Raw genomic sequence first — 26140 nt, forward strand, 5'->3', positions numbered from 1 at the left:
AAACTTTTATACTTGCAAGGGCTGAAATTCAGTTTACCACATGATTATTAGAGAACAAAAAAACATTTAAACCTAAAAGATTTGAGTCTGGTGTAGAAAAAGAAAAAACCACGTTACTGATATACATTTGCATCCTTTAAGATAATGACCTCAACAGATACTTATTGTGTTGTGCTGTTCAAATGAGAGCAATAGTCTGTTCTTCTGGTTTCAAAAATGGTTACTTACAAATCTGCAGTTTGCAGCCAAGGACATTTAGCATAGATACAAGAGCAAAAAAATTAATGGTAAGCATAATACTTCGAACAGCCTAGCAAGCAAGTTTGTGAACTCCTTTCTCACTTGAAGTGAGGGAAGCAGAAGTTAACCAAACCTCAAATATATGTTCTTTGATGACCAAAGGTAGGATTTAGAGAACCATAACATATCAGTCTGGAAAGGTATTAGAAGAGATACTAAAGCTTTATTACTTTAATAGACTGGGCCACTGACACATAAAGAAAGGTTTCAACATGTAAATTATGTTCATTTCAGCACAAACTAAAGATTTACATTGATCTGAAATCAGTTACCCGCAACTTTTCTTCCATACGGTTTCCAGCTTCTAGTGATCTGTAAGTAGCCCCTTGTCAAAAATAAATAATTTGACACAGCTGAGGCAGCCAGCATTTCTATGACCACACTCCAACAGTCACTGCTGTTAAGTCAGAAAAATGAGCTGTCAGTATATTATATTCATACTTCTAGTGAAGAAACTATTTTAAGGGTTTCTTGATTGGAGTTATTTAGTGGAATGTGCAAGTCTAAAAGGAACAAAGTTTTTGATTTGATCTCTCAACATTCATAGTTCTACTCTTTCACTGAAATCCTGTTGCCCAGGCGTCCAACATAAATGCAAAAAACAAATAGAAAAACATTAAAACAAGCAGCACTAACATTTGTTGAGATGTAGTGCAATCTTATGAGACTCAGTTTCATTATTTCAATTTGATTAGATGTGCAATAACTTTAATACTTGGGTTAGTGTATTATTAGCAGAGGCTACCAAACAGACAAATTTATAGAGAGAAAGATGCAGTAACAAACAGAAAACTACACTGTCCAGCATGAGTTGCTAAGTTTTTGGTCATGGACACCTCCCTCATTCTAAAACAGCCATTTCTTGCAATACTAATCAGTGCAACCATACTCAGAAACCTGTAGCTGAAAGAGCTGTGCATTTGCCACATTACTCTAAACATACTTTAACAACATTGGGAAACGTATTATATTAATGATTGTTTTAAACAAAGTTTTCACAAGTTTTTAAATAAAAGTTTATTAAAGAAATTATTTTGAACAAAAAAAGGCAACAGTATCTTTTGTAGTTTAAAAAAAAAAGTAACTTGTATTCATGCCCTGTAAGGTGAACTGAAGAAATGCTACAGTTATTTCTTCCGCTGTTGTTTGTGACGCTTTCTTGTATGGATTAACTCACATCTGCATCACAAGAATTAAGTATGAACACAGTCCTTTCCGTGCTTTTCTCCAGAAAGTGCTGCATATTAACAGAAAATATTGCAGACAAACCACAGTTCTATTCATTCTGCAGTATTGGAACCAGTGTCTAGGAAAGAAAAAAGAAAGTGTGAGTATAAATTAAAGAGAACCATTACTATTATCTAATACCTTCCCCAATCTCAGAAGCATTCCCCAAGCATTTTAGAACATGTTCTGTACCTACTCAATTCCCTCCATTGCTACCAATGCGATTCATGAACTGCTTGTGCTGTTTCACTTCAGTTAGCAACGTTGAAAAGAGACAGCACAAAACCACAAGGTTGTGCATAAACGTCATTTTCTATTAAGGCACTAAAAATATAAGCAGCTTTGCTGACTTGCAGTGATACACAAACACTTTATTGCAGTCAGCCACAAGCACATCTAGCTAAATCACAGGATCCACTAAAAAGAAAGTTTTGCACATACAGTAGCATAAGCTGCTATGGAGCATGGTCTATAGTTTATTATGCATTTTGAAATAGACGCAAGAATGAGCATGATCTTTATAAAACAACTAAGAGCAATTCTCTGTTCTGAGCTTTTGTCAGAAGCGCCAATTAACGCCAGTGCAATTTCTGGTATTACTACCGTTACTGCTTTCTTATTCTTAGAGCGATGGAAAAAATACATAACTTGGATACGGACAAAGACAAGTCACTGCTTACTACATGCCTTTAGCAAGTCAACTTCCTGTGGGATAACAAGGCTGTAATGTTAATAGCAACTTTAAGTCACCCAGTTCTTTAAATCTTATCTGCATACCTTATCATTACTGAAAACGATTTAATACTTGGAAAGTAAGGTTTCCTCTACTAGCTACAATAAGCACACAAAAACCAAACAGAGTAAGCTTGGCTACTACCAAAGTTGAGCAAACACTAAGTTCTGTCAACTCTTTAGAACTACAACTTGAAGTGACTACTGTAATCATGCCAGGATCAGGAAGCCATGAAGAATCTGTTTCAGAGGTCTAGGGTATATTTAAATAAAGCCTTTTCCATTCTCAGTTCTTCCTTTTACCATCACTCCTTTGTATTAACAAACAGGTTAATACTAGAAAAATTACCATACAGAAATTCAATTAAGATTACTTCTGGCTTTCTAATTGCTCTAGTATTATGTACTTCCCAACAACAGGTGTACAGCGGTCTCTAACACCTTCCTATTTCAGTGCTTATGAGTTAGGGAAGCATTTAGCTTGCTTTTGTTTCATTTCTCATCATATGTACAAGGGAGTACAGAGCCCTGCTTTTGTTTGAATAATACAATCCATCTAGCTTTAATCAGACATTTGGTCAAAGCTTTTTATAAATGATCAAGTCTTGTGTCTCAGCTTATTTATATCCTATTCCGTACTTACTTTTTCCATCACATGCTACAATTTTCACTTTATCCACTTTCACAAGTTCAGTGACCTCCCTAAATTCAACATCATTCAGTACGAATGTCCATACGTTGTCACAGAACCGGTATGTATTCAGAGACCCCTTTAAAAAGACAATAGACATTTTCTATAGGATGCATCCCAAAAGTAGCAGAAAATATGATGTTTACTACTTACTGAACTACATACCTGCTACAACTAGATTTGCCATAAAGCCAACTGTGAACCTGAACGCACATAAACTCGGCAATCAAGCAATTCTGACAAAACTGTAGTTTAAATGCCCTCCAGTGGCTGAAATTTTCAAGACCGTGTAGTGACGTTATAGTCTATCCCAGGAGCAGCTTCACAGGTACGCTAAGAAATTTTTTAACTTTTCTAATATGTATAAAGAATCAGTATTAGAAAAGATTTCTTAAAACACAGGCCATAAGAAAAATCAGTTATAGCAGTGATCATAACAAAATGTGAATTCTGCAACTGTTTAAATAAATCGATAGTTTAAATAAAACATCATGACAAAACTGACCTGTGTGACATAAAGGGATATCCCTCACGTTTGATGTATTACTGAGGATGTTGGTATCTAAACCTTTTAGCCTTCATCTTCAGATATTTTAATCTGTTATTCTTGAAGTGAAGCTCCCAAGTAACATTTTTTTAATTTATCCACTACACACATGCTGAACAGTTTTCTGTGCTGTGTTACATACACAAAGCAAGTTATGTGTGTTAAAGAAGTTATGTTCTTTTTAACATATCTATATGGTTTAAAAATCTCAGATCTTAAGAGCTCACTTCACTGATGCATTCTGCATAGACTGTAGAGGAAATATTAGGACATAAGTTAACAGGGAAGGGTTGTTTTGTTTTTTTCCTCGAAATTACAATCAATTTGACATTTAACAATTTTCTGGCTATCTGACATTAATTAGGATGGCTAGCTGGGAAAAAACACCAAACTTTTTATCTACGATACCTACAGAAAGTAGCTACAAAATGATCCAGTGACTTGCATAGGGGGTAGATCTACAACTCTCTAGTTTCTCTTCACGTTATAGGTGTGGCTGAGAATCTGGCCTCATCTCACTTCTGCTGGGTACAACGAAGAGAAGCAAAAGTCTCCTTCCCCATCTGCAAGACACTGAGGATTGCAATGCTACCTATCTAAGCATTTCCCTCTTCCCCTGCTTTCATCCACCCACCAAATCCATTTCTGATTTTTGCATTCGTTGAAAAGATCCCCGGCAGAATACAAAGATAGTAAGCCTTACAACTGCATACAGAATATACACATAAACAGTCATTATTTCAGACTCAAAATGGACCTTTGCAAGTTTCTGCTTAGAACGCACAGCTTTTAAGGACATTTCTGCATCAACACTTACTGTACTTCAATGAACAACTTTTATACATTGTTATCTTACCCTGAAATTGACTCTGTTCCTGACTCGTTGTGCCAGTGCCGAATTTATAGCTTTGTCAAACTGAAGTAGCACCTGAAGGGCCAGCTGAGGTGTGATTTGCTGTGACTAAAGTAGTTTAAAAAAAAAAAAAAAGTTTTGCATTGTTTCAAAGTAAACACAAAAATGCAGTAAAAAAATTAAAAACATCAAAACCAAGTTCACAGGAAGCAGATCTCCACAAGAACAACTTACAGAAGTATTACATTCCTGTGTTTACTTCCTTTTTGCTATTTAATTCTCAGAGAAGAAACAATGTGCTAATGTAATTTTTTTGTGCTACACAAAGATTTCTTCTGATAAACATTCAATGGAAACAACAGAAGAGCAGGAAATCGATTAGAGCATTTCAGATTAACTGATTTATTATTTATTGATTCATTTACTGGGCCACACAACAGGGGATTATGTCACTTAGATAAAACATTTTCCTTCATCTAGAATGTTAACAAAAAGACATCCCACATGGAGTACCAATAGCTTTTGATTTAAATCAATAAGTTTTCCAAACATTGGCCATAAGTACCCCGACACAGCAACCACAAGCCCGTTTTACTAACTAACCTCTCTTTCTCTGACGCGAATTCCCCAGACCCTCACCCCGCAGGCACCTGTATCAGCTCATCCAGACTCTCCTGGAGACTGTTCCCCAGCGTGGTGTTCCTGTACAGCTGATAGGCCATGGCTGGACACCTGCCTGCTCATCCACCGCGTTGCACGTCGGCTAGGTCCCCGCACTCATTAAAAAAAAAAACCAGTATATATATATATAAATATAATATATATATATTAACACCACCACAGAGCCCTTAACGTACAACGCACAGCAAGAGCAAACAGTGTTTAAAAACCACTCCCAAACACCGACCGACACTTAAGAGGGCTCGGGAGCGCGAAGCACCGATGACCGGGGGAGGACCGGCCAGCGGGGCGCTCGCCGCCCGCTCGGCGTCCAAACCGCCCCTCGCGGGAGGCCGTTACGGCGACGGCCGGCCAGCGCCGGGACCCACCGGCCTTGCGCCCCGTCGGGCCGGGCCCCGCCGCCCCCCCTCCCCGGCCCCAGCGAACCCAGGGGAAGATGCCGGCCGCCGCCCCCTCAGCCGCGGGCAGCCCCGGCTCCGGAGCCCCCGTTGGGGGCGGCCCCCGCCGGTCCCCGGCCTCACCCGCTCCCGGCCGCCGGAAGAGGCTGGCCCTTCCGGCCCCTCGCGGCCCGGAAGCGGAAGGGCGAGGGTGGCAACCGGGCCTAGCCCCGCCCCGCCCCTGGGGCAGAGCCCGGTGCCCTCCCGGGCTGCGGGGGCTTCGAAATAATCGCTGAATTTCACTGCCATCGGGGAACCAGCGCTTCCAGGGCTCCGGGAACCAAAGTCAGATCTCATGTCGGCGGTGCGTACAACCACAACAGACTCGCGTAGTGTCCATGTATTCCTAAGCAGGAAATAAGACATTAAGACCTTTTCCAAAGGTATTTATTGCATATAGTATTTATTTTTTTTCCTAATTAAGAAGTTTCCTGTAAGTATTAACAGCTGGCACATTCAGAGACGTGTTTATCACATTACTGCATGACACAGTGGAATGCAAACAGAAAACATGCTCACTTAAAAAGAAAGGATCGTAACATTCTTAAGAGGTAGGTGAAGTCTTGTACTTACGTAGCTTTATAGTAAAGGGCCAAAGGAAAATAGTCGCATCTGTGAAGAGTAGTCACTTTAAGCCAGTTACATCATCTGTGATTCACAACCCGTGTTTTTGCATGAGTACTGCAGCTTCGTTTTGTTAAACACTGCACCTTTCACATAGGATCAGTAAAGGTTAATATGTGTGCTAACAGGCAATGCCTTAACCCTTCCATCCACCACTCAACTGGTGGAGCACCCTATGACTCAGCCTCTTCTTCTCCATAAAAAGCCTTTGTTCAGATGAGTGAATAAGAAACACTGCAGAACCATGGGGAAAGTAAACTTTCCGTGAATATTTTTTGTAATTACTAACCTGGAATTCCATGTCATAAATATTAACTAGCAGCTGAGCAAGCTAGAGTAAGGAGCACAGTAAGATAAGGACCTGACTTTCTGAAAACACTCCAGCAGCTTCTCCTCAGAACATTTTCAATACTGAAAAAAGAAAAAAAAATCAGTATGTTTCAGAGTTACCTGGGCAGTCCAGATTACAAAACTGAAAAAAGATCTAGTTGAGCAATGCCTTTAATTTTACTGATCTCAATCATGTTCAAGGGAATGATGAAAAACTGTAACATGACTGCACCCTCTTCACTTCACAAATGCCCTTTTTTTCCTGTTAGCGCAATACAGGGAACAAGATGCGACAAGGAAAACAATGTAGTTCAACTTAAAATTTTGAAGCTAGGAAAGCTGCAAAATTTGTCTTTCAGAATATCAATATTTAAATATTCCTTATATTTCAGAGTGCTACCCTGACTAAAACCAGCTATCCTTGAAAAGTATAATTAAAGCACTTACTTCAAGTGTCTGTGACAACCAGTGGGTGAAACAAATCCTCTAGAGAATGACCTGCATCCACAAGGACTGAATAAGAATTTTCACCAAAAGCTTTGTAAGACTTCTGCAGCTGCAAGAAGCAGACAAGGTATTACCCCTCTCCCCTCTCTTCCTCACAGGAGGACTTTTCTGAGGGAGACTGGAATGACTCGAGAATTAAAGTCATCTCCAAAGACAACAGCGTTTGATAAGAGATGCATTTAAGCCATCTTTCTACTTAATAAATATTGTATAAATCCGTAGGATACACAGACAAAAATTTGGCACTGGAAGAAATACGCTTTTCACCAAGAAACTTACTTCTTTGTGACAGATTTAGTTTAGAAAGTGCCCATTCACAATGCAGTTCCATTATTTTCTGTTAACTACAGACATTTCAGTAGGTGACCCCAGTGAAGCTGACATATGACAAGACATCAATGCTGCCCTCTCCTCCCTGTGACACACTTCAAGGTCATTTCATAAAAGATTCCATTACCACCAACATGTATCTAATCTGGAAGTCTGACACAAATTAACTGTTGAAAGGTTTTAAACTGTCATTGGAGCATTTAAGTGTATGATGCAACAAACCTGCTGAAACACGCTGACAAACACAGGCTATATACTAATTGTGTGCAATTCGGAATATAACTCCTGCTTCTCAGGACAAAGTTCCTCACAGTAGAAGTGCTATTCTTCACTGAAAAAAAAGGGGAAAAAATGCTAATCTGAATTGTTATGAACAAGGTTACATAGTATTCTAACAAGTTCTAAGCTTTTTGGAACCAAAAATTCTCCATTTTAACATCCCAGAACCTCAAAGATTTCAATCCGCTTCAGCACTAAATCCATATACATCCCCTCTCCATTCCTTTCTAACAGAACATGTCTTTGCTGTACTACACAGCACATCAAGAACATTCAAGCAATCTAAAGTATGCTCACATCAAGTTTTAATGACACTTTCTCCAAAATATCTTTGCCACTTCGGAACACTTATCCTGTTGTAGAAATCCAACTGACAAAATGTCACATCCACACAAAGAGAGGCCACTGGCCCAAACATTTCTATTGCAGTTGCGCAGAGCAGTAACAAAAGATAACTAACAACTTATTACCACATATATAAATAATGAGACCTCCAAATCAAAGGTAAATTAACGACTCATTAAATTATCTTTTCTTGACAGGGCTCAAACCGTATTCTAGCAACATAAGCTTTACTTTTAGAAGGAAGTGCCATTGAAAGGCGAATTCCCTACATACTCTATCTTATCACAAAGTGATTCAGGTTTTGAAATAACTTTTATTAAAGTATGACATTCCAACTTTTCATGGTTTTAAATATTAAAATAAATTATTTTTTTAGATTTAGAAAAACATAAGTTTGACAAAAAGTTACCCCTTTTTGTTCAAGATAACTTGGGGACCTCTTTGCTTTTTGTAAACATCCACCTCACCATTAAATGATGAGCTGCAAAAGGTCAGAGGGGACTAATTCTTTAGTACACCTGTTTCTCAAGCTGCTTATCTCTGGGAAAGAAGAACTGTTGTGCTGTATATTCATTCACAAAAACTCATGCTAGAGAAATAAACCATTAGGTAACCACATACATGTTTCCAAAAGAAGTAGTGCTACTGCAGCATGAAATGGTAGAATCACTCAGCCCACAGGGAAGACAACAGTAACAATCCCATCACTTGATAATATGGCCTATACAGAGGACCGGCTACTCCATACTGCACTATATGCATAGGAAGCAACAGGACATATAGAACTACAATCCTTCCACTAAGAATATGATTTTTACTGAGAATAATTTTTTTAATTAGTAAAAATTTGAAATGAGATGATCAGAATGCTTAGTATCTAGCTTAGGACCCACAGAGAGTCAGGAAGGTTTACAGGTTTGCATGTTCATACACACTGCACTGTGAAAGTATCAGAAGTAAACAGGATGTAAGTGTCCAATTCACTGCCCAGAACTTTACAATAACCTGGGTCAACATCGAAACTGAAGCAGGAGATAAGATAGCCCCAAAGAAACTGTTCCCATTTGTGTTCTGCTTTCAGAGCAAGATCCAAACCTGATGAAATGGATGCAAGGCAACTCGAAACCAGCATTGCCTGCTGAAACAGAACATCCTGCACATTAATCTCTCTGAAACTGCGATACAAAGCTACTAGAACAAAAGTACCTAGATCTTGAGATGAGGCTCTGAATTGCAGACTTAAAACTCCCAGAGACATGGGCAATTTGCCCTCATCTGACATGAATATGCTCTCAGAGTCTATACACATGTCATTAGAGACAGTAGATTAATTGTTAACTGATAGTAAATCTTGATCATGGAACTCTCTTGACAGCTGTTTCTCAGTGTCAGGTAGTAATCTGGTTGAACACCTTTTTTTTTTTTTTTTAAATAAGAGAACTGTATAACACTAACTTTTAATACAATTAAGAACTGATATTTTTGGCATTAAGACAAAATTGTGAGCACAATAAAAAACAGAAGTGAAGATTTAACATATTTGCTACAATATTATATTGCTCAACTCCTGAATGGATTTATTTGTATACACCTGTCCTTACCAGGAAATAGCAATGATTATCAAAAGATGTTACAAACTTTTACAACATATCAACCAGTGAATTGTTGTTGCCCTGACAAACCTATAAAAACTAGCTCTGTGTCCAAAACACCTCTTAGAGACACAAGTTTACCACCATTGTAGGGATAAAAAAAAAACCCCAACCTTTAAATAATTTTCATTGTTGTTGTTAAGTGAAATTAGCGCTGGTGTCATATGCCAAACTAAGAGCTTTAGAAATGGATGATTTACTTAAAAGGGTGACACAGGTAGCATAATACTCCCCGTAGCTCTGCAAACAATGGATATTATGACTAGAATATCTAACTCCCAAGCTATACTGAGTATGACCAGAGTTCCTCCTGGTGACAACCAATATTGATCCAGGAAGAACTGCAATGAACTCATTTCCTACTGGTAGCTGAGATAGCCTCGATTTACTGAAGCAGAATCTAAATTCACAACTAAACTGAGAAAGGTCTGATATCTTAGTCATTGAAACAGTTCAGCTTCTATTGCAGCTTAGGCTTAAACCCTTTGGCCAACAGCCTGAAATTCACAGAACTGCAGTTCTGCATTCTGAAAAGTGGACTAAAAGACACCAAAGCTCAAGCTCACTCTAGTGAGGTAAATGAGTACTGCTTGTATTAGGTATGTGAACAAAAATAAGGATCTTCACACTTGTGAAACACTACATTATGTGATTGTTAATATCCAAAAAAATTAAGGCTTCTGTGACAACAAAGAAATGCACTTGACCATTTACAGCAAAACAGATTTATACAATAACAAGTAACTTATGGCCTTGTCTACCTGCAAATGAATTCCTTCAGCAGGTACACACAATATATTGCTCAATCATAAAAATATATATTATCTCTTTCCTTTAACATTTAGGTATATAAATATTTTACTGAAGAACATGCATCATTTAGATAAACAACTGCAAGAACATCCTCTGACAACGTAGGGTTCTTTGACGTTTAGCAGTATAAAATGATTACATAAACATAGCTATTAAAGTCAAGACAAACCAATACAGCAGTAAGCAGTCCGTTGTGTGCTAGTCCAACGAAATTAAGCACCTTTTGCAACAGGCTATATAATATATACACACACAGAGAATGCTTTGTAAATGGAGCAAAACCAGGATCCTTCCATCTGCATATTCTTCAGTCTTGTTTGGACTCCGCACTTACTGTTCACTTTTCTGCTCTTGTTTTCCATTCAGCTCTTGGTCAACTCTGCTTAGCAAAGAAAGCAGTAAAATTAAAACCATGTTAAGAAGTAGTTTAGTTTGATAGCTCATATATTAAGCAAAAAGTATTAATCTTAACAGGAAAACACAGAGCTTTTACACGGAAAAAGTTTTAGTAAGTAAATATTAAATTAAGATTTTTATTGAATGCAGTCATAACAATACTTTTTTTTTTAAAAAAAGAAAAAATCTGTTTTCCTACTTCCCCCTAGAAATTAATTAAAATTGTTAAGAAACCATTTAAATTACTATAGCATTCAAAAGGAAGCATTTGAAAAGTGGAAGTGCTTTTGCACAGAAGAAAAAAAGCAGGTTCTGGGCTTTTATTAATGAATGCAAGCAGGAATACAAGTTTACAGGTAACATGACAATACTGTCAAGCATTACTACTTTGATGAAGTTATACACTGCAGAGTAAGCACAGAATTATCTTTCATGTTATAGTAGCTAAGCCAAGAAGGTAACAGCACTAGATGAATCAACAAAAGTTAAGTGGCTCCTTAATAATACTTTAATTTCTAAGACTCTTGTAATTACCCAGGAAAAAAAATCACCATCGTGCTGCTAAAGCAGTTTTTTATTTGTTTGTGGGTCTTTTTGATTTAGGGTTTTGTATTTTTGTGTTTTTGTTTTTTTTCCTTTATCTCTGCCTTGGGACTAGCAAACAAAATGCTGCTTTGCAGAAACCAGTGGATGGTTGATAGTCCTGCAGGAGATGTACTTTTCCTCTTTACAGTAAGAACAAGCTACAGTCTTAACTGTATCTTCTGGAAAATAAGTTTTGCATGGAGGTAAGTTACTTTTAAAACCAACAGCAGTTCCAAATTGAGGGAAAGCTAAGGCCAAGTTTCTCTCCTAACAACCTAATTGTCTGACCTACCTGGCCAGTCTCTCAAACTATAACCAGACAGTTTTTCAAAACTATAAAAACAATGACAGCTCTTCTAAGGCCATGAACCCATAAGAAAAGGGAGGCAAGTTTTTGAGGTTTTTTTTTGCAGCTGTAAGAACTGAATCTAGTATATAAGGATCCAATAGGTCTGGAGCAGTGTTCTCTAGAAGCAACAGTCCTGGTCACCTGCACCGTATGCAGCTGCAACTCATCCCTGCCCTCACTGCAGTATCTTAGGAAAGCACATTTTGACATGACTTACAGGACTAATCACAGAAAGCTAAGAAAATATGGTAAGCTAATGCAAACAAGCTATGCATAAACATACAGCTGACAATATAATTCCATAGAAGTATATCATATTCCAGCTTCCAAAGTGACTCATACACACAGCCAAAGAACTCCCACTGCCACCCTCAACAAATTTCATAACTAAACTTCAACAGGTCCTTTCCCCCCCATTATAATAAATAATGCCTACAACTGCTTTCAACGCGATTAAAGTCTCAGTATCAAATAGCACCTGTGACCTCTCCTCTATACAGAAGTTTCATTTAGGGACATGCTACTTTTTACAAAAGTGATGGTAGTATTGTTGTGATTGTTGTGCTGGAGATTTTAAATAGTTTTTACATTACTGTTTGTTTGAATGTCTCAGGTTTGCATCCTGAATACAATGGGCCTTGCGACAGAATTGGGCCAAATTATGCACACTCGGGGGGAAAAAAAAACCCAAGCAGAGCTGTTGTTCAATATGTACTGAAAGGGCTTCTTAAATTTGACAGGCTTACTACTTCAGGTTACAAACTGCAAGATTATCACTTCATTGGAATTCCTAGAAAATATTGAACATATGTCACTAGCTTTACCTGCTAGCTTTCAGAAGGAATTTAAATTCCTTTTCTTTTAACCTCTCAGTGTTCCTCTGTACGTCCATTACCCAATTTACACAATAAACCTCCCTCAATAGTTATGCGCGCACAGGAAGAATCATTAAAAAAACAAAGCAAAGTTAGTAGCAAAACCTTTCAGTACATTTGTTAGTGATAGAGTGAAAAAATAACATATCCATTCAAAAAGTTTCATCAGCTGCTGGAATAGCTTGAATAGTTAGCAGGAGACTGAAAATTAAAAAAAAAACGAAAATCCAATGTTTATTAGCAAGGAACATAGGCACTGCAAATACAAACAGCACTAAAAATACTAATTCAGATCGCATCTGTGCAAGTTAATAACTAAAAAAGTAGTAAATACCAAAAATACTTAATACAAGATTCATTAGAACTTTCTTCCAGAGTTGCATCCCTGCTCATGCATAGCTACAGCTTAGCACCTAAAACCAGCTCTTCCTTCAGGTATCACTTCTTGTTGGAGACAGTGAAACTTGATTTAACCAATTCATACAGAAGCACCACTTTTGCCTCTTGAAGATTTAGTTGAGAATCCATGTATCCCCTTACAAGTGAGCAACTCATGTAAGAGTAATAGAGACTACTCACAAATAACTGTTTGAACATCCAGGACAAGTTCTTTTAGATGATACTACACAGATGAACTGTACTTGCAGACAGTATAGTTACTTTAATGTACAAGAACTTTGTCACTAGTGCATGTTTATATTTACAAATGCTTATTCCTTTATGCAAGCCAATCAACTGGGAGTTAGTTGCAGTGCAAATCGTCTTATCTAATGCAACCCTAATCAAAATATGAATATACCTTTTCTGTTTCTTTCTAAACTTTTCTTCTTCATACCTTGGTGAGGAAAAGTTTGATTCAGTAAATATAACATATGAAGGCCAAATTCAACAGAAGCTGCAAACTGGTATTAGTGTCAATACAGTTTGTAGAAACATACCAACTTTTGAAGCTGATGTAATTAAGAAAAAAATATATTATTCGTCCAACATTTATAAGCATTAAACAAGAAGCATTAAGATTTTGTTACTATGACATAACATATGAATTCAATACAACTTCTTGTACAGTATTAACAATCTGTACTTGTAACAGTTTGAAGACAGATATAATCCTCCACAGAAGTCTGAGAATTAACTCCGTAAGTCAGTCAAGTTCAGCCTTTGCAGAACAGTTAAAGGTTCATCAGTACAGAAAGGAGTTTCAAGACTTGAAACGACAGTCTGAATATTCATTACACATCCTTCAAAAGCCCCAGTAAAAAAAAAAAAAAATATTCTAAAGATAGCACAAGGCTGCTTCAGCATTGTCACGTCCTTCCTCCCCACCCCAAGAAAACTGTTTTCTCTATCTCATAAAAAGTTAAATTGTGCAACCAATACCAGCTGAATGTTTACTGCAATAAATTTGTGGGGGGGGAGGGGATTTGCAGATTTGTCTAACATGTATGTGCCCTTCTGTCCACACAGTGAGACTATGCCATCTTTCCTTATGGAGCTCCCAGTTTGCAGTCCCATATTGTGATGCATACTCTACAGGTTTTGTATCTTATACCCTCTCATAGTCTGATCAGTTTATCATCAGAATTGTTAGTGTTTTCATCTGGATTTTTTAAGACCCAAGTTTATGGTTTCTACTCTATTACTGCACCCACAAATGCTATTGACAAAAGTATCACCATAATATTTGAAAGCAGAGTTGTGCTGAGGTTAAAATGGATATTTATACCTGGAGGGAAGGAAGAAGAGAAAACCAAGGACATTGATGCTGCCCTCACCTCTTCACCAAAGTAGTTCTAGAACTGTTACGGGTAGGGATTTAGCATTTTTCCACCACAGCACTTCTTTTAAATGACATCCCAACCCAAGTAATATTTCACAACTCAACTTGTTCTGCATTTTAGCATGAACACTGAAGATACTGTAACTTCAGTATCAACATGCCCAGAACTTCTCACTCACAAACCAGTTTAGTATACTAAGGGGTAAATCAACTGCAATGAGGCCTCATCTCTAGCAGACTAATTTACACACCATAACTTCGTAATTACGTAAGGCACTATCTGTGAAAATCCCTATACATTTACATTTTGACTATCCAACCGCATACTGAACTGTAGTTAGCAATGTCATCAAATATGGATACTCCTCCTAGAGATAACAGTGATCTGAATTAAGTTCAATTTTATTAAATGCAAAGTATTACATTCAAACCAATCATTGAATACAATATATACTGGTTCTAAAACATGATCAGTGTAGAACATGTTTGAATAATAAAACGTACTGTTTTATGCATTCTGGGATGCCAACGTATTCCATGGGGATGAGTTCAGCTAGTTCTGCCAGGGTAAAGACATACCTAATTTTTTGGCTGAATTTTGAGCTGTGGAAGAAAAAATGCAGGGTACAGTTACAACTTAATTTTTTTCAGTAGCTCAATATTAAAACAGTTTTTGAAATTTAAAGTAAACAGTTGTTAGGATTATTTAAAAAAAAAAAAGAAAAAAGGAATAGCAGGAATAGCTTCCAGAGTATTACCTAATAAAAGGTTTTGTGATGGCCAGAAGTGTTCTGATGAACCAAGAAGGATGAACTATGATCAACGATTTCAGATTTTTCCTTAACCTGGAGAATTCAAACATAAGTGGACATAATTACTAGAACAAAAAGGTAGCATGACAAGGTTTCTTTAATATATAAAAAGTATGTTTTTGCAAGCACAGTGTTCCATTATCAGAAATTACCAGCTGCCAGAAGAAAAAAAAAAATCACCCACACAACTCTATAGTCAAAATTTAAGATGTAGTATCCGTTTGACAACAATGACAAGGAAATAACATTCCAAGGAGAAGCTTCTTTGGATCTTTATACACAACTAATGATGAAGTGGTTCACAAAGGAACCCCTCCTATTACCTTATCATATTAATATGTGAAGTTTTAAGGATGGTCTACATGGTAACAGTATTCAGTATTCTAATTACTACTTTCAAAAAAAAAAAAAGAAAAAGAAAAGGCAACAAAAAAAAAAAACAACCCAGGCATGCCTACAGCATTACTCCACATGGCCTAGCTTAGGAAGAGGTTTTCAATACAGCAAGCAATTTGTTTAATGAAATCTTAACCAGTACGTACCAGACACCACATTAAACAGCAATTTTTCCTAAATATGCGTATCACCGAGCATGTGAATGTTGTAAGAAAACACTGCAGAGCTGCTTACCTTCTATCAATTTGCTGGTAACATTTCCTAAGCCAGCCTAAACTTGGCATTTTTCTCCGTGTTGTTGCACCATTCAGGTAAACTATCATATAGTTCTCTGCTACTAACAGCTCTAAAGTGCCAATTACATACCTGCAGAGACAAGCAAAGAAAACTTTCAAGTGAAGATCTGTGGATATTAAAATAATTCCTAGTAGTGCTCAATATATTTAAAAATACAGGGTTGGCAATAGTGTTGAGCAACATCTAATAATTTTTTTCCTTCCCCTGGAAGCAGGTTAGTTGCTTTTCTATTTGTTATCTTTCCCTCATCTGAAATATAAAAAGCTTCATTTAAAAAAAAAAAAAAGAGAGAGAGAAGTAATTGCCCTTACATTAAAACACTAAGTTTCCCAATGCGAAATTAAGACAGTATTCAGAGGCAGATGATGACTTACTTAAATAGATTGTCCATTAGGTATCTGTAGTTAGGCTGGCTGCTTTCAGGCATAAAGCAAACAGCAAACACAACAATGGCATTTAGCCCATCACCATAATAACCTAGAAACAAAGAAAAAAGCAGCAACAGTGACAAAGGTGACTACACATTGATTACATTTACAGAAAGTCAAGCACATTCAGTAAGCTTTTTCATTATTTACCTTAAAAAGTTTAACAAATATCTATTCTATATGGATGGATTCACAGTTACAGAAAACCTTAAGATTTCTTTTTCAAGTTTGTCTACTTCTAAAGAAATAGCTGAAGTTGATGTAAATCAAATGGTGTACCTACAATCAACATCTCAGTACAGAATCTCAGTATATTTAATAACATTTTATACAGTCAACTTTTCTTTCTTAACTCCACAGAACGCTGGGAAGAGTCATTAAATTAATTTATGCCTTAGTAGGTCTACAGTTAACGCTTTCAACGCTCTTAAAACCAAAAAATTATACCGGTAGCACGGAGACTGTAGAACAGATAAGTACATCTTGTCACCTATGTGTATCTTAGCAGGTTCATCAAAACATATACATTTTGGAACTTTAATAGGGAAAAAATATTAAATCAACCATATGCCTTAATTCTGCAATAAATGAATCATCACGTGAGTCTTTATGCCCAAAGCTCTTCTCGTGCCACCCCAACTCAGCTTAAAGAAGTAGCATCTCAACAGTTCCCCTCAGCACATCGCTAATTCTTACCGCCATGACTGATAACTTTTTTATAGGGTTCAATTGCCTTCATGTCCACCCTGTGGTCCTGTTCTCCAATCCTAAACATTCGCCAGCGTCGACCATCATCTTTGTCCTCTGCTGCAGTGTATTCAGTAAGTGATCCTTTCCTAATTACATCAGTAGTTTTTGGTTTTGGAAGATCATCTGCCAAAGTTAAAACATGTTCAAGATCCATTATGAATACTATGTATAGTGACAATCAATTACAACACAGGTTAACCACTTTGCTATTTAATCTATTTTAACATTCTTTAGCCAGTCAAACATACCAGCTGACTTAGTTCCTTCAGTCATTACAAAATAGGATCTTATGGGCATCATATGTTTTAACAAAATCCTCTATGTTGGAAGTTATCCATTGACTGTAATATTCTATGTTAAAGTACATAACAAATTTCAGTTCACGTAGGAAGCCTATTTAATTGTAGGCTTTTAGAACACAGACCATGATGAATCTCACTAAAATAGACAAAGTGGTTAACTCCAACAATAATTACACAGGTTGCTTGATCACAGATTTACATAAAAGCATGATTTCAAACATTGACAGTACCTTGCAAGCAGGCATGCAGGCAAATCTATTAGAAATTAAATCTAATTCATGTGTGTGCAATCAATACATATGAAATTTGTGCTGACAGCAATCTGTAAAACAATTTGCTCCAATTAAATTACGATTCTTAATTTTGTTGCGTAGACCTTACCCAAAGCGAGAAAAACCTACTGCAAGTTAGTTGTCTGTTCCCAAGACAAAGCTGTTAATTGAAACTATCCTTCCAGGAAAATGAAGGCAGCAGCATTAAAGGAAGAAAAGACAGAAACCCTTTTCAGCACTTTTAAAAACAAGGTACAAACATCCGGAACATTTCCTTCACATCATTGCAAAACTAACCCTAAATACCAATTCTTCTTCACTAAAATGATGAAAATCCTTTTACATAGGTAAAACCAGAGTCTCTGTTACAAAAACTTTACCTGCAATATATCTTTAGCTACTTTAAAAAAAAGAAAAAAACAAACCCAAAACCCCCTTATTCTGAAGTGTGTTTCCTTCTCCATTTACAAGCTACCATGGAATGAAGAACAGGTAGTGTTTCATACTTAACAGTGAAAAGAGAGCTTCCTGTTTACTCAGGAATTAAAATTATTTTATTTCCAGGACAAATAAAAAAATAACAACTGAGTTTACATGTTTACTTATTAGAGACATTCTTAAGTCATGAAGTTTACAGAAGTTCAAGACTCCAACTGTTTGACCAACACAACAGTTCTTGGCTGACATAAAAGGGCCTTAAAACATAATTAAACTGCAAGTTTAAAACTTATGCTTTAACTTCTACACAGAACTTTTTTACCTCAAATAAAATTTGTTAGAATCTCCAGGTTTAGCCTATAAGAATAGGATGAAGCATCTATTAATTTCTGAAAAGTAAGACCATTACTAGTGTGGCTATAGCTAAGTTAACTTCCTATCAAGTCCTTTCAGAGCCCCTTGACACAAAATAGAGGCTCTTCTGCCACTTCCAGTCCATCTGGAAAGCATGCAAACTCTAAGGCTACTGAACTTTTGCCATTCTCACCACAGTAAGATATGAGATCAGGTATTACTCAATATTTTAATAAATACCATTCAGTCCTCCTTAAATACAAAGGCTTGCAATTCATCGATTTCTGAATAGCTAATCTATAATCTATATCCCTTTATATGGTTCACCTCCATTTAAAACTGATCTATAATACACGTAAAACACCTCTGATTTTTTTTCCCCCAGGTTGGTTCTTAAAACAATACTGCAATGGAGAGGATTTTCCATAACTTTGGGTCTTATAGGTGTTTAATGACATTCACCTAAGTTTATCTGGATTTATGGCTATTATGTTGCCTGCTTACTAATCAATTGACTTACTAATCAGTTGAGCTGATTTGCTCTTTAAAAATTCATTGCACCTATTTCTAATTTCTAATGTAACCACTCCCTTTATATTCTTCCTCTTGTAATATTGAGTCGTAGTCATTTCCCACCTGAGAAACTGTTGATCTGCATGTAAGAAAACAGAAATATTTTAAGGCATCAGACCAAAGTAACAGTATACTTACCTTCCCATTCAAACTCATTGCTATTTTCTGAAGGAGTGTCTAAATTGTCCAAATCAATCTCTCCACTCTCATCCAAGTCATCAGACAAAACAGATTCCCCACTGTGATCCAAAGTTAAGCTAATATCTGGAGCCATTAGTTTCTTCCTTACTTTGGTTCCATTAACCTCTGTTATTTAAAAAAGCAAATAATTTATTTTCAAAGCTAGAATGAGTTTAGATAAGCATATTAACAAGACACAAGAGCACAGTCCTTCCCCAGAATGCATTGTAAATTAACGACCATAATTTAGGCAATGTATCTAGAATAAAAATTAGACACAGGGTGAAAAGATCAGCATTTGGAGGTCCAAGTCTTCAAGACTAAGTCAACCCGATTGCATACACACTATGATCACAATAGTTGACCACCACACTCCCTACAGAAGAAAAACCTGAAGTGCTGCCACCACCTAAGCAACTATAAGCCATGCTAGCTAAATCAAAGTGCACCACGAGTTGTTCTACATATTGTACGAAATAGGTCTTGCAAATAATCCAATAAATTCATGTCCCTAGCCCTTGTTAGGTATTGGTAGCATCATAACTATCTTTGATGAAATAAAAAATAATATACAAGCTGCAAAAAAAAACAAACAAAGTGGCTGACAGACAACAGCGAGGAGAGAAAATTAAATAAACTATTAGGTGAATACACAGCACACTTTTGAGACAGAAGGCAGATACTTGTGTGATTCAGACAGCAGTTGAAAGCAGGGAATAAAATAAAATGACCACCCCACATAAAAAAAAAAGCCACCAAAAATCACACCAAAACGAAATGGAGCTTTAGAACAGCCATCTTAGTAGGAAGCATTCAGCTTGACTGGAGTGGAATGTTCTTACCAGCTTCACATTCTGTTCCGGCTGCAGCCAATATATCTGACTCAACTGGATCATCCTCTGGCAGGGGCCTGGTGCACAAAGTAGAAACTATTGTTACAAAACTTTTTTGGAATTTTTAAAATAGCTAGCTAAATACCAAATATTTAGACTTACGTACTGCTTAAAAAAACTACCGTGGGATAGTACTGAACTAAATTTACTTATAGCCTAAGTTCAAGATTCCAGTAAACAAAGCACCACAGTAGCAGAAAATTCCTTTACAGCATTCAAGTGACCATCTGTCAACGTGACAAATGCCAAAATACAGGTTGCCACTAGTGTATGTCAGCCTTAAGAAAACTTGTCATATTCTTGCTGTAGAAAATTTGACATTAAATACATTACAGAAGGAGTTTAGTCATGTTATTATATAATGCCTCTGAAGTAAGCTGTTTTAGTTTGTAGGCCCAAGCATCGCTAGCAGTCTTAACTGTTAAAAATTTTGCTCAGAAATGTTGCTTAATGAAATATTTGGGCCTTCAGACACTGGTAATAACATGCAAACAATGTAGTTGCAGAAGATTACCACAGAAAACAAACAAAGCCAAACTTAGAAATTTTCACTTGATTAACTCTGGCAACTTCACCAGTGGCATTCCTGTATTACTTAACTTACAGATGAACACGAAGCGATCCCTTTCCAGACCACAAAGAAACATGCTACAAAACCTGCTCAAGGCTACTATATTAATGGAAATCACTTCAAGATTATTATTGAGTGTTAGTTCACCAGAAAGATAAAGAGGTAGCTTATTCCAGATATTATGCATTTGATTTGAATTACTTTAAAAAAATAAAAACCTTGGAAAATCTTCATCTTGCCATTCCTCCTTAAACTCAACACCTTCCATTCTCCAGCCAACTTAAATTGCTAATGGGTACTCCTGATCAGCCAGAACCTCTTGTCTTTAGGCCAGTGAGCTGAAGAGGAGCTGCAGGAACACAGCAGAAGATGTTAGTCCAACACTATTGTAATTCCCATACTCGCAACACATCCTTCACTTATCACTTATCAGTGCAGAAAGGAAATAAAAAAAAAGGGAAAAGTTTATGGGTTGTTTCCTTTACTTTTTTTTTTTTTTCCATACAAAGCTGCTTATGCAATGGTTTATCATACAATAATTTAGGTTGGAAGGGATCTCAGGTAGTCCAATGCCCTGCTCAAGCAGGATCAACCTCTTGGTTAAAATCAAGGCCGTGAGCAACCTGATCTTTCATTTAGGATTACAATCAATTCAAACTGTAAAAAACCTGACGGCTCTCCAGATTGTATAGGAGATATTAAGTATATATTTCAAGAACGCCACCCCCCAGACGGTCAGATCTAAAATACAACCCAGTTCTTAAAAAAAACAAACACTTTAAAGATAACTATTTCAGGAAGTGTTTTCAGAGAACTCACCCTGTGATGTGCAAGTCACGCTGTGTTTTTTCAGGCTCACCCATCACCAGCAACAAGGAATCCCCAGTAATGGAACATAATAAACCATTCTGCTGACATACAAGTCCAAGTCAGTTGAAGCTCTTGGCTGCCTTGGCTCTAAAGATTGGCAGGAAGAAGTAAACTTATCAATGAAAATGTTAAGAAAATCCAGACTAATCAAACAGGAAACTGAATGATATTTTTAAATACAAAGAAGCAATCAACACAGAACACCAGTAAGTACAAAGTTTGAATGCAAGCATACTGTTAATTCAGACAGAAAGTTTATTTTTTATGTGACTAAAAAGAAACAAGTTACACTTACTGTTCTGTAGGATCACCTTTCACAACAAATCTCAGTTTCTCTTCTCCTGACCTGATTACAACCACAGACTGATTTTAAAATGTCCTGCTTAAAGCTACACTACACAAGCCAATTAATGAAAACAATTTAAAAGACTGATTTTTTGTAAAACTGCAGTACCAGAGAAAAATTAAACACTAATGACCAAAATTTAAGCTTATTTTACTGACATCTCCCTGCTTCCCTCACCCAGGAAACAGAAATAAAGTTTCTAGCAGGTAACAACCTGGTTCCTCTTGAGAGTCAGACTCCTTGTTTGAATCAATCAGCCTCTGCACTGCTTAGCTGCTGGCAGCATCTGCCTGTGCACAAAGTCTCCAAGAGGCTGCCCCCAGCAATTCTCCTCCCAGCTCTCCCCTCTTTCTGTTTGCCCTTTTTGATCAATATGCTGTTTGGGGTAGTTATTTGCTGCTCGAATCTTTCCTTATAAAACACGTCCTCTCTTTCATTAAGATGTTGATATTCTCACCATACAGTTTCTCCTGGGTACTAACCTGCTGACTGTTTGCAACAACAAAATTTAAATCTTTGGTTGGAGATAAAGTCATATTGTGATCAGTAGTAACAGTGAATATGTGCATAGTTCTTTATGCACTTGTGTCAGAACACTGAGATGAAGCAGGAGAAATTTCACAAGGTACCACACATAGTCCAGAGAATACAGTGGTTACAATCAGGATGGAACAGACCATCTGATGCAAACACACAGCTCGCTGTAAACAGACACTAAACCTAAAAGAAAATCTAAACCCCTAAACTACTTTTAAGTGACAGACAAAGAAATGAAGAAAACTGACAGTTAAAAAAACCCAAACCAAAATACCACCACAAACCAACGCTATCACTGTGCTGGTGGCTATAAGATCCTACACTTGAGCCCACCTGCACTGCGTTCACAATACACTTCTCACAAGATGGTTTAAAGTAGGGCTTCGCTCCAAGACTCAAACAGCATTCTCATCGCACTTTTGAAGAATACCAAACACCAAGTAACATCTATTAGTTTCAGAAGTACAGCATTTCAGTACAGAAACAATTCTGACCTGCGTGTATTTTGCTGCATTGAGATAAACCTGATACACTACGACAGGCACAGAGTTTAAAAGGTTACTCATGCTGTAGTCAAAGTTTAAGACACTTGTACAAAACACTTCTCACATTACTTATAGAATCCTCATCAGCAACTTATTAAGGTAGATTTGAAAGCAGTCATTCACTAAATACTGCATAGTACAACTGCAAACAACTTACAAGGTAAGTTCCAAGTTCAACATCAGATAAGCTTGAATTTAGATTTTCAGCATCCTACTTAACATGCAGACTAAGTAGTTGTTTTGGATGTTTCGATGGATGTTTAGGTGTCTCATGTACAAAAGCACTATCGTTTGTCAACTAGAAGAATGAGAAGTTAAGGAGGAAGGGTAATCTTCTCAGGAGAGTTAGAAAAGTGCTGACTTTAAAGTTAACTACTGAATAATTTTGCATCATTAATATAAATGCGTACAAAGCAGGGGGAAAAGTCTACTATTTCTGCTTATACAAACTAAAGCAGAGTTTAGAGTAGTCTTCCTACAGCTGCTGTAGTAGTGCTGACAGCTTCTGTTTCTATTATGCCAAAGTCTCTTTTTAAAATTCAGGTGTAAATCAAAGATCTAAAAACTTAACTTGAAAAATGTAATATATTTTAATAATGGAAGTATTTATTAGTCATGCAGAAGAAAAGCAATTAATTTCTACCTGATCCTAGCACTCTTCACGGCCAACTCAAAAAGTCATGGTTTCTGAGAACAGCAAGCCTGATCATTTTTACTCTCCATTGCTCATTACTTTCCATTTTATTTAAAGAAATGGAATCGTGAGCTATCTGAAGTATCAGAAACTTCAGCACATCAAAGAACATCCTCATGCAGGATTGCCATGTGATTCTGCTCTCTTACTGGAACCACTGGACTTTGGTGCTCAATGATGCCTTTTATACTTTTAAGTACCTCAACAGCCAAATTATGATATTACAAAAAGAAAAGAAAGTATCACAAGGGAACAGGTCACTAAAACCCACTACTCTTCCACTACAGCTATAATGAAGGGATCTCCATTTCCAGAACACCAGGTTAAACCTACTTAAGTTCTCATCTGAAGAGTATTACTGCTTGTACCAGAAGTCAAACATCAGTGTTCTCATCCTTTTTCCTGTAAAAAGAGATAATTTACAGAGTTCTTTCATTAATACCGAGTTGGCAGGTGACAGAATACTAAATACAACAGCGTTTAGAAGCCTATTACAAATGGCCATTTAAAAAATATATAGTTTACAGCTAAACAGAGACTCTAGCCTGTCCCAGATACTTAAAAAGGAAAAAACTCAACAGAATACATGAGATTATTTCATTCATGAAGTTAAAAACCCCTTGCAAACATTACTTTTTAGGTTTTCAACCTTGAGTTCTCAGAATAATACACAGATAAATGAGAGTTACGCATTTACATGGTCATATCTGCCTATCCAATACAAAGACCTATTTTCAGTCCTTGATCAGCTCCTCAGCATTTGAAACAGAGTAAGCACAAAGTTTATTCTGCAAGATAACTGCAATGATGAGCACGCTAGTGAACCATGTACCTGACTGGCAAAGAACAGCATACTGTTTCACTCTCAGAAAGTTGAAATCGAATTCAAAAAAAGGTCAGTCTACTTTTTTCTACATTTCATCTTCACTATTTCAACAGAAACATTAACTGTGTCTTAGTTACATGAATTCCAGGTTCCAGGCATTAAAGAGGTACCTCTAAGAATATTTTCAAGTTTGATTTAATAGCAAGCCAAAAGTAAGGAATAGATATATTTTCTGGTACACACATTCACATGGTGCAGCTCACTATAATGTTTTTATAAATACATATAAATGTTTTTCTAACCTCATTGGCTTTTAGAATGTGGCCACGCTAGCCACAACCCCAGGAAACATTTCCCAGATCTGAAGACAGACATCCAAACTTTATCACTTGCAAGTTCGCATAATGATGCGATGCAAAGACTTTAATTAATAAAAAAAATCAATTCTTCATCTCCTTTTACTCTCCTCTCTCTGCATCAAAGCACTGAGAAATCTGTCAGCTGAAAGAGGACTTTTGAAAACACTCTTGCTTTCATCTGCAAGGATACTACTTTAAACTCTGCATTCGGAGCAACAGAAGAATCTGCATTCCTGAATCACTGAGATTCATTTAAAGCTAAATACTAACTTGTCAGACAACAGCCAAAACGAATTTATACCTTACCTAAATACAATCAATATTCCTTTGTAAGATTTAAATACGCATATAAGTTAACCAGAAATAATTACTAGTTAGCGTATTACATTAGTAGCTGGAAATAAGGCAGAACTAAAATAAAAGGCACTAGAAAGCAACTCTAATTTCTACGACAGAACTCTATACTCTGCATTTGCTAAACCTACATGGGAAAAAGCAATTCCGCGCACATCCCCCCCACTCGTTATTCAGCCACACAAGAGAAAGGGGGCGGGGGGGGGCGGGGGGAGGCGGGGAAGAGTGTCCGTAACCGCAGACAAACCCTTGCCTCATTAGCGAAAACAAGGATGAGGTTTGTGCTGCTCTGGCACGACTACCCTATGGGGGCAGGGGAAGGATTTTCAAGTTTAACATTTACGTGCTCCAAGCTCTTCCTTCCGCCGCTCCCACCGCCAGCCAGAGGCGCTGCACAGCGAGACCGGTTGCGGAAGCGGCCCGCCCGGCCGAGCGGCGCCGCAGCTCCCGGCGGTCCGCGCTCGCCGCCCCCCCGCGACCGCTGAGCCAGTCCCCGCCGCGGCCTGGCAGCGGCTCTCAGGCCCGAGCGCGGCCCCGGAGGGCTCCTGACTGGGCCCCGCCACCACTCGCGCACCGGCGGGCGGCCGGGCCACGGCCCCGCCCTGCGCCCGCTCAACCTGTCCGCGGCTGCCAGCTCGCCGTTACCGCCCCCTGCGCGGCCGTACCTGGTGGGAGATGGACGGGGCGGGGGGACGGGCCGCGGCCTCGCCCGCGCCGCCGCGGAAACGGCCCGCTCCGCTGCGCGCCCCGGCTCACCCGGAAGCGCATCCGCCGCCGGACTCACGTGACAGCCCCTCGCGCTCAAGCACATGCGCAAAACGACGCGGCTGCCGCACCGCCCCTCCTCTCCGCATGGTTGGTGCATGCGCACTCCCTGCGCGCGGGGCGGGGCTCGCGCCGCGCTGAGGAGAGGCGGTGGCCGGTCTGCATGGTGGCCGTCCCTCGCGTTGTCCTCTCTTCCCTGGGCCGCGGCCAGGTTGAGTCCCGCGGCCCGTGCAGCCCTGGGGTCG

At 38.0% G+C, this 26140-nt stretch overlaps 2 protein-coding genes and 1 long non-coding RNA gene across 9 annotated transcripts; 1 reads left to right on the forward strand and 2 right to left on the reverse strand.

Moving 5' to 3' along the window:
- Positions 1–1292: 1292 nt before the first annotated feature.
- GTF2A2 (general transcription factor IIA subunit 2) lies at positions 1293–5126 on the reverse strand. Its single transcript, XM_074601785.1, has 4 exons — positions 5001–5126; positions 4354–4458; positions 2903–3029; positions 1293–1606 (listed from the first exon to the last, which is right to left on the reverse strand). Exons 1-4 carry the CDS (start codon positions 5070–5072, stop codon positions 1581–1583), a joined length of 330 nt encoding a protein of 109 aa, XP_074457886.1. The 5' UTR covers positions 5073–5126; the 3' UTR covers positions 1293–1580.
- On the reverse strand, positions 4444–25912 carry BNIP2 (BCL2 interacting protein 2). Of its 3 annotated transcripts, XM_074601784.1 has the most exons (14): positions 21419–21556; positions 20818–20948; positions 19978–20045; positions 19094–19261; positions 16963–17139; positions 16213–16315; positions 15776–15907; positions 15092–15178; positions 14838–14936; positions 13353–13388; positions 10683–10727; positions 5553–5814; positions 5001–5126; positions 4444–4458 (listed from the first exon to the last, which is right to left on the reverse strand). In XM_074601784.1, the coding sequence occupies exons 2-13, from the start codon at positions 20865–20867 to the stop codon at positions 5091–5093; spliced, it is 1263 nt and encodes a 420-aa protein (XP_074457885.1). In that variant the 5' UTR covers positions 20868–20948; positions 21419–21556; the 3' UTR covers positions 4444–4458; positions 5001–5090. The 3 variants fall into 3 exon arrangements, with proteins under 3 accessions (XP_074457885.1, XP_074457883.1, XP_074457884.1); XM_074601782.1 differs by lacking the exons at positions 4444–4458; positions 5001–5126; positions 5553–5814 and adding an exon at positions 25796–25912 and having other exon boundaries at positions 7827–10727; XM_074601783.1 differs by lacking the exons at positions 4444–4458; positions 5001–5126; positions 5553–5814; positions 13353–13388 and adding an exon at positions 25796–25888 and having other exon boundaries at positions 7827–10727.
- LOC141748950 (uncharacterized) lies at positions 5608–20829 on the forward strand. 5 transcript variants are annotated; one of them, XR_012589174.1, is made up of 7 exons: positions 5650–5772; positions 5893–6019; positions 6815–6996; positions 11403–11532; positions 16989–17087; positions 17776–17842; positions 20635–20823. It is a non-coding gene; the product is annotated as an uncharacterized LOC141748950 (long non-coding RNA). The 5 variants fall into 5 exon arrangements; XR_012589173.1 differs by lacking the exon at positions 11403–11532; XR_012589172.1 differs by lacking the exons at positions 5893–6019; positions 11403–11532 and having other exon boundaries at positions 5608–5851.
- Positions 25913–26140: the final 228 nt, after the last annotated feature.

The sequence above is a fragment of the Larus michahellis genome, chromosome 9 (assembly GCF_964199755.1).
Source record: "Larus michahellis chromosome 9, bLarMic1.1, whole genome shotgun sequence".
NCBI classification, from domain to species: Eukaryota; Metazoa; Chordata; class Aves; order Charadriiformes; family Laridae; genus Larus; species Larus michahellis.

Coding starts and splice junctions, on each gene's coding strand:
- GTF2A2 (XM_074601785.1), bottom strand. CDS start 5,072: ATGGCCTATCAGCTGTACAGGAACACCACGCTGGGGAACAGTCTCCAG. Junction 4,459..5,000: donor GTCTGGATGAGCTGATACAG/GTGCCTGCGGGG, acceptor AAACTACTTTAG/TCACAGCAAATCACACCTCA. Junction 3,030..4,353: donor GGAACAGAGTCAATTTCAGG/GTAAGATAACAA, acceptor GTCTTTTTAAAG/GGGTCTCTGAATACATACCG.
- BNIP2 (XM_074601784.1), bottom strand. CDS start 20,867: ATGGAAGGTGTTGAGTTTAAGGAGGAATGGCAAGATGAAGATTTTCCA. Junction 19,262..19,977: donor CGGAACAGAATGTGAAGCTG/GTAAGAACATTC, acceptor TTTAAATAACAG/AGGTTAATGGAACCAAAGTA. Junction 10,728..13,352: donor TTTAGAAAGAAACAGAAAAG/GTATATTCATAT, acceptor TTTGCTAAGCAG/AGTTGACCAAGAGCTGAATG.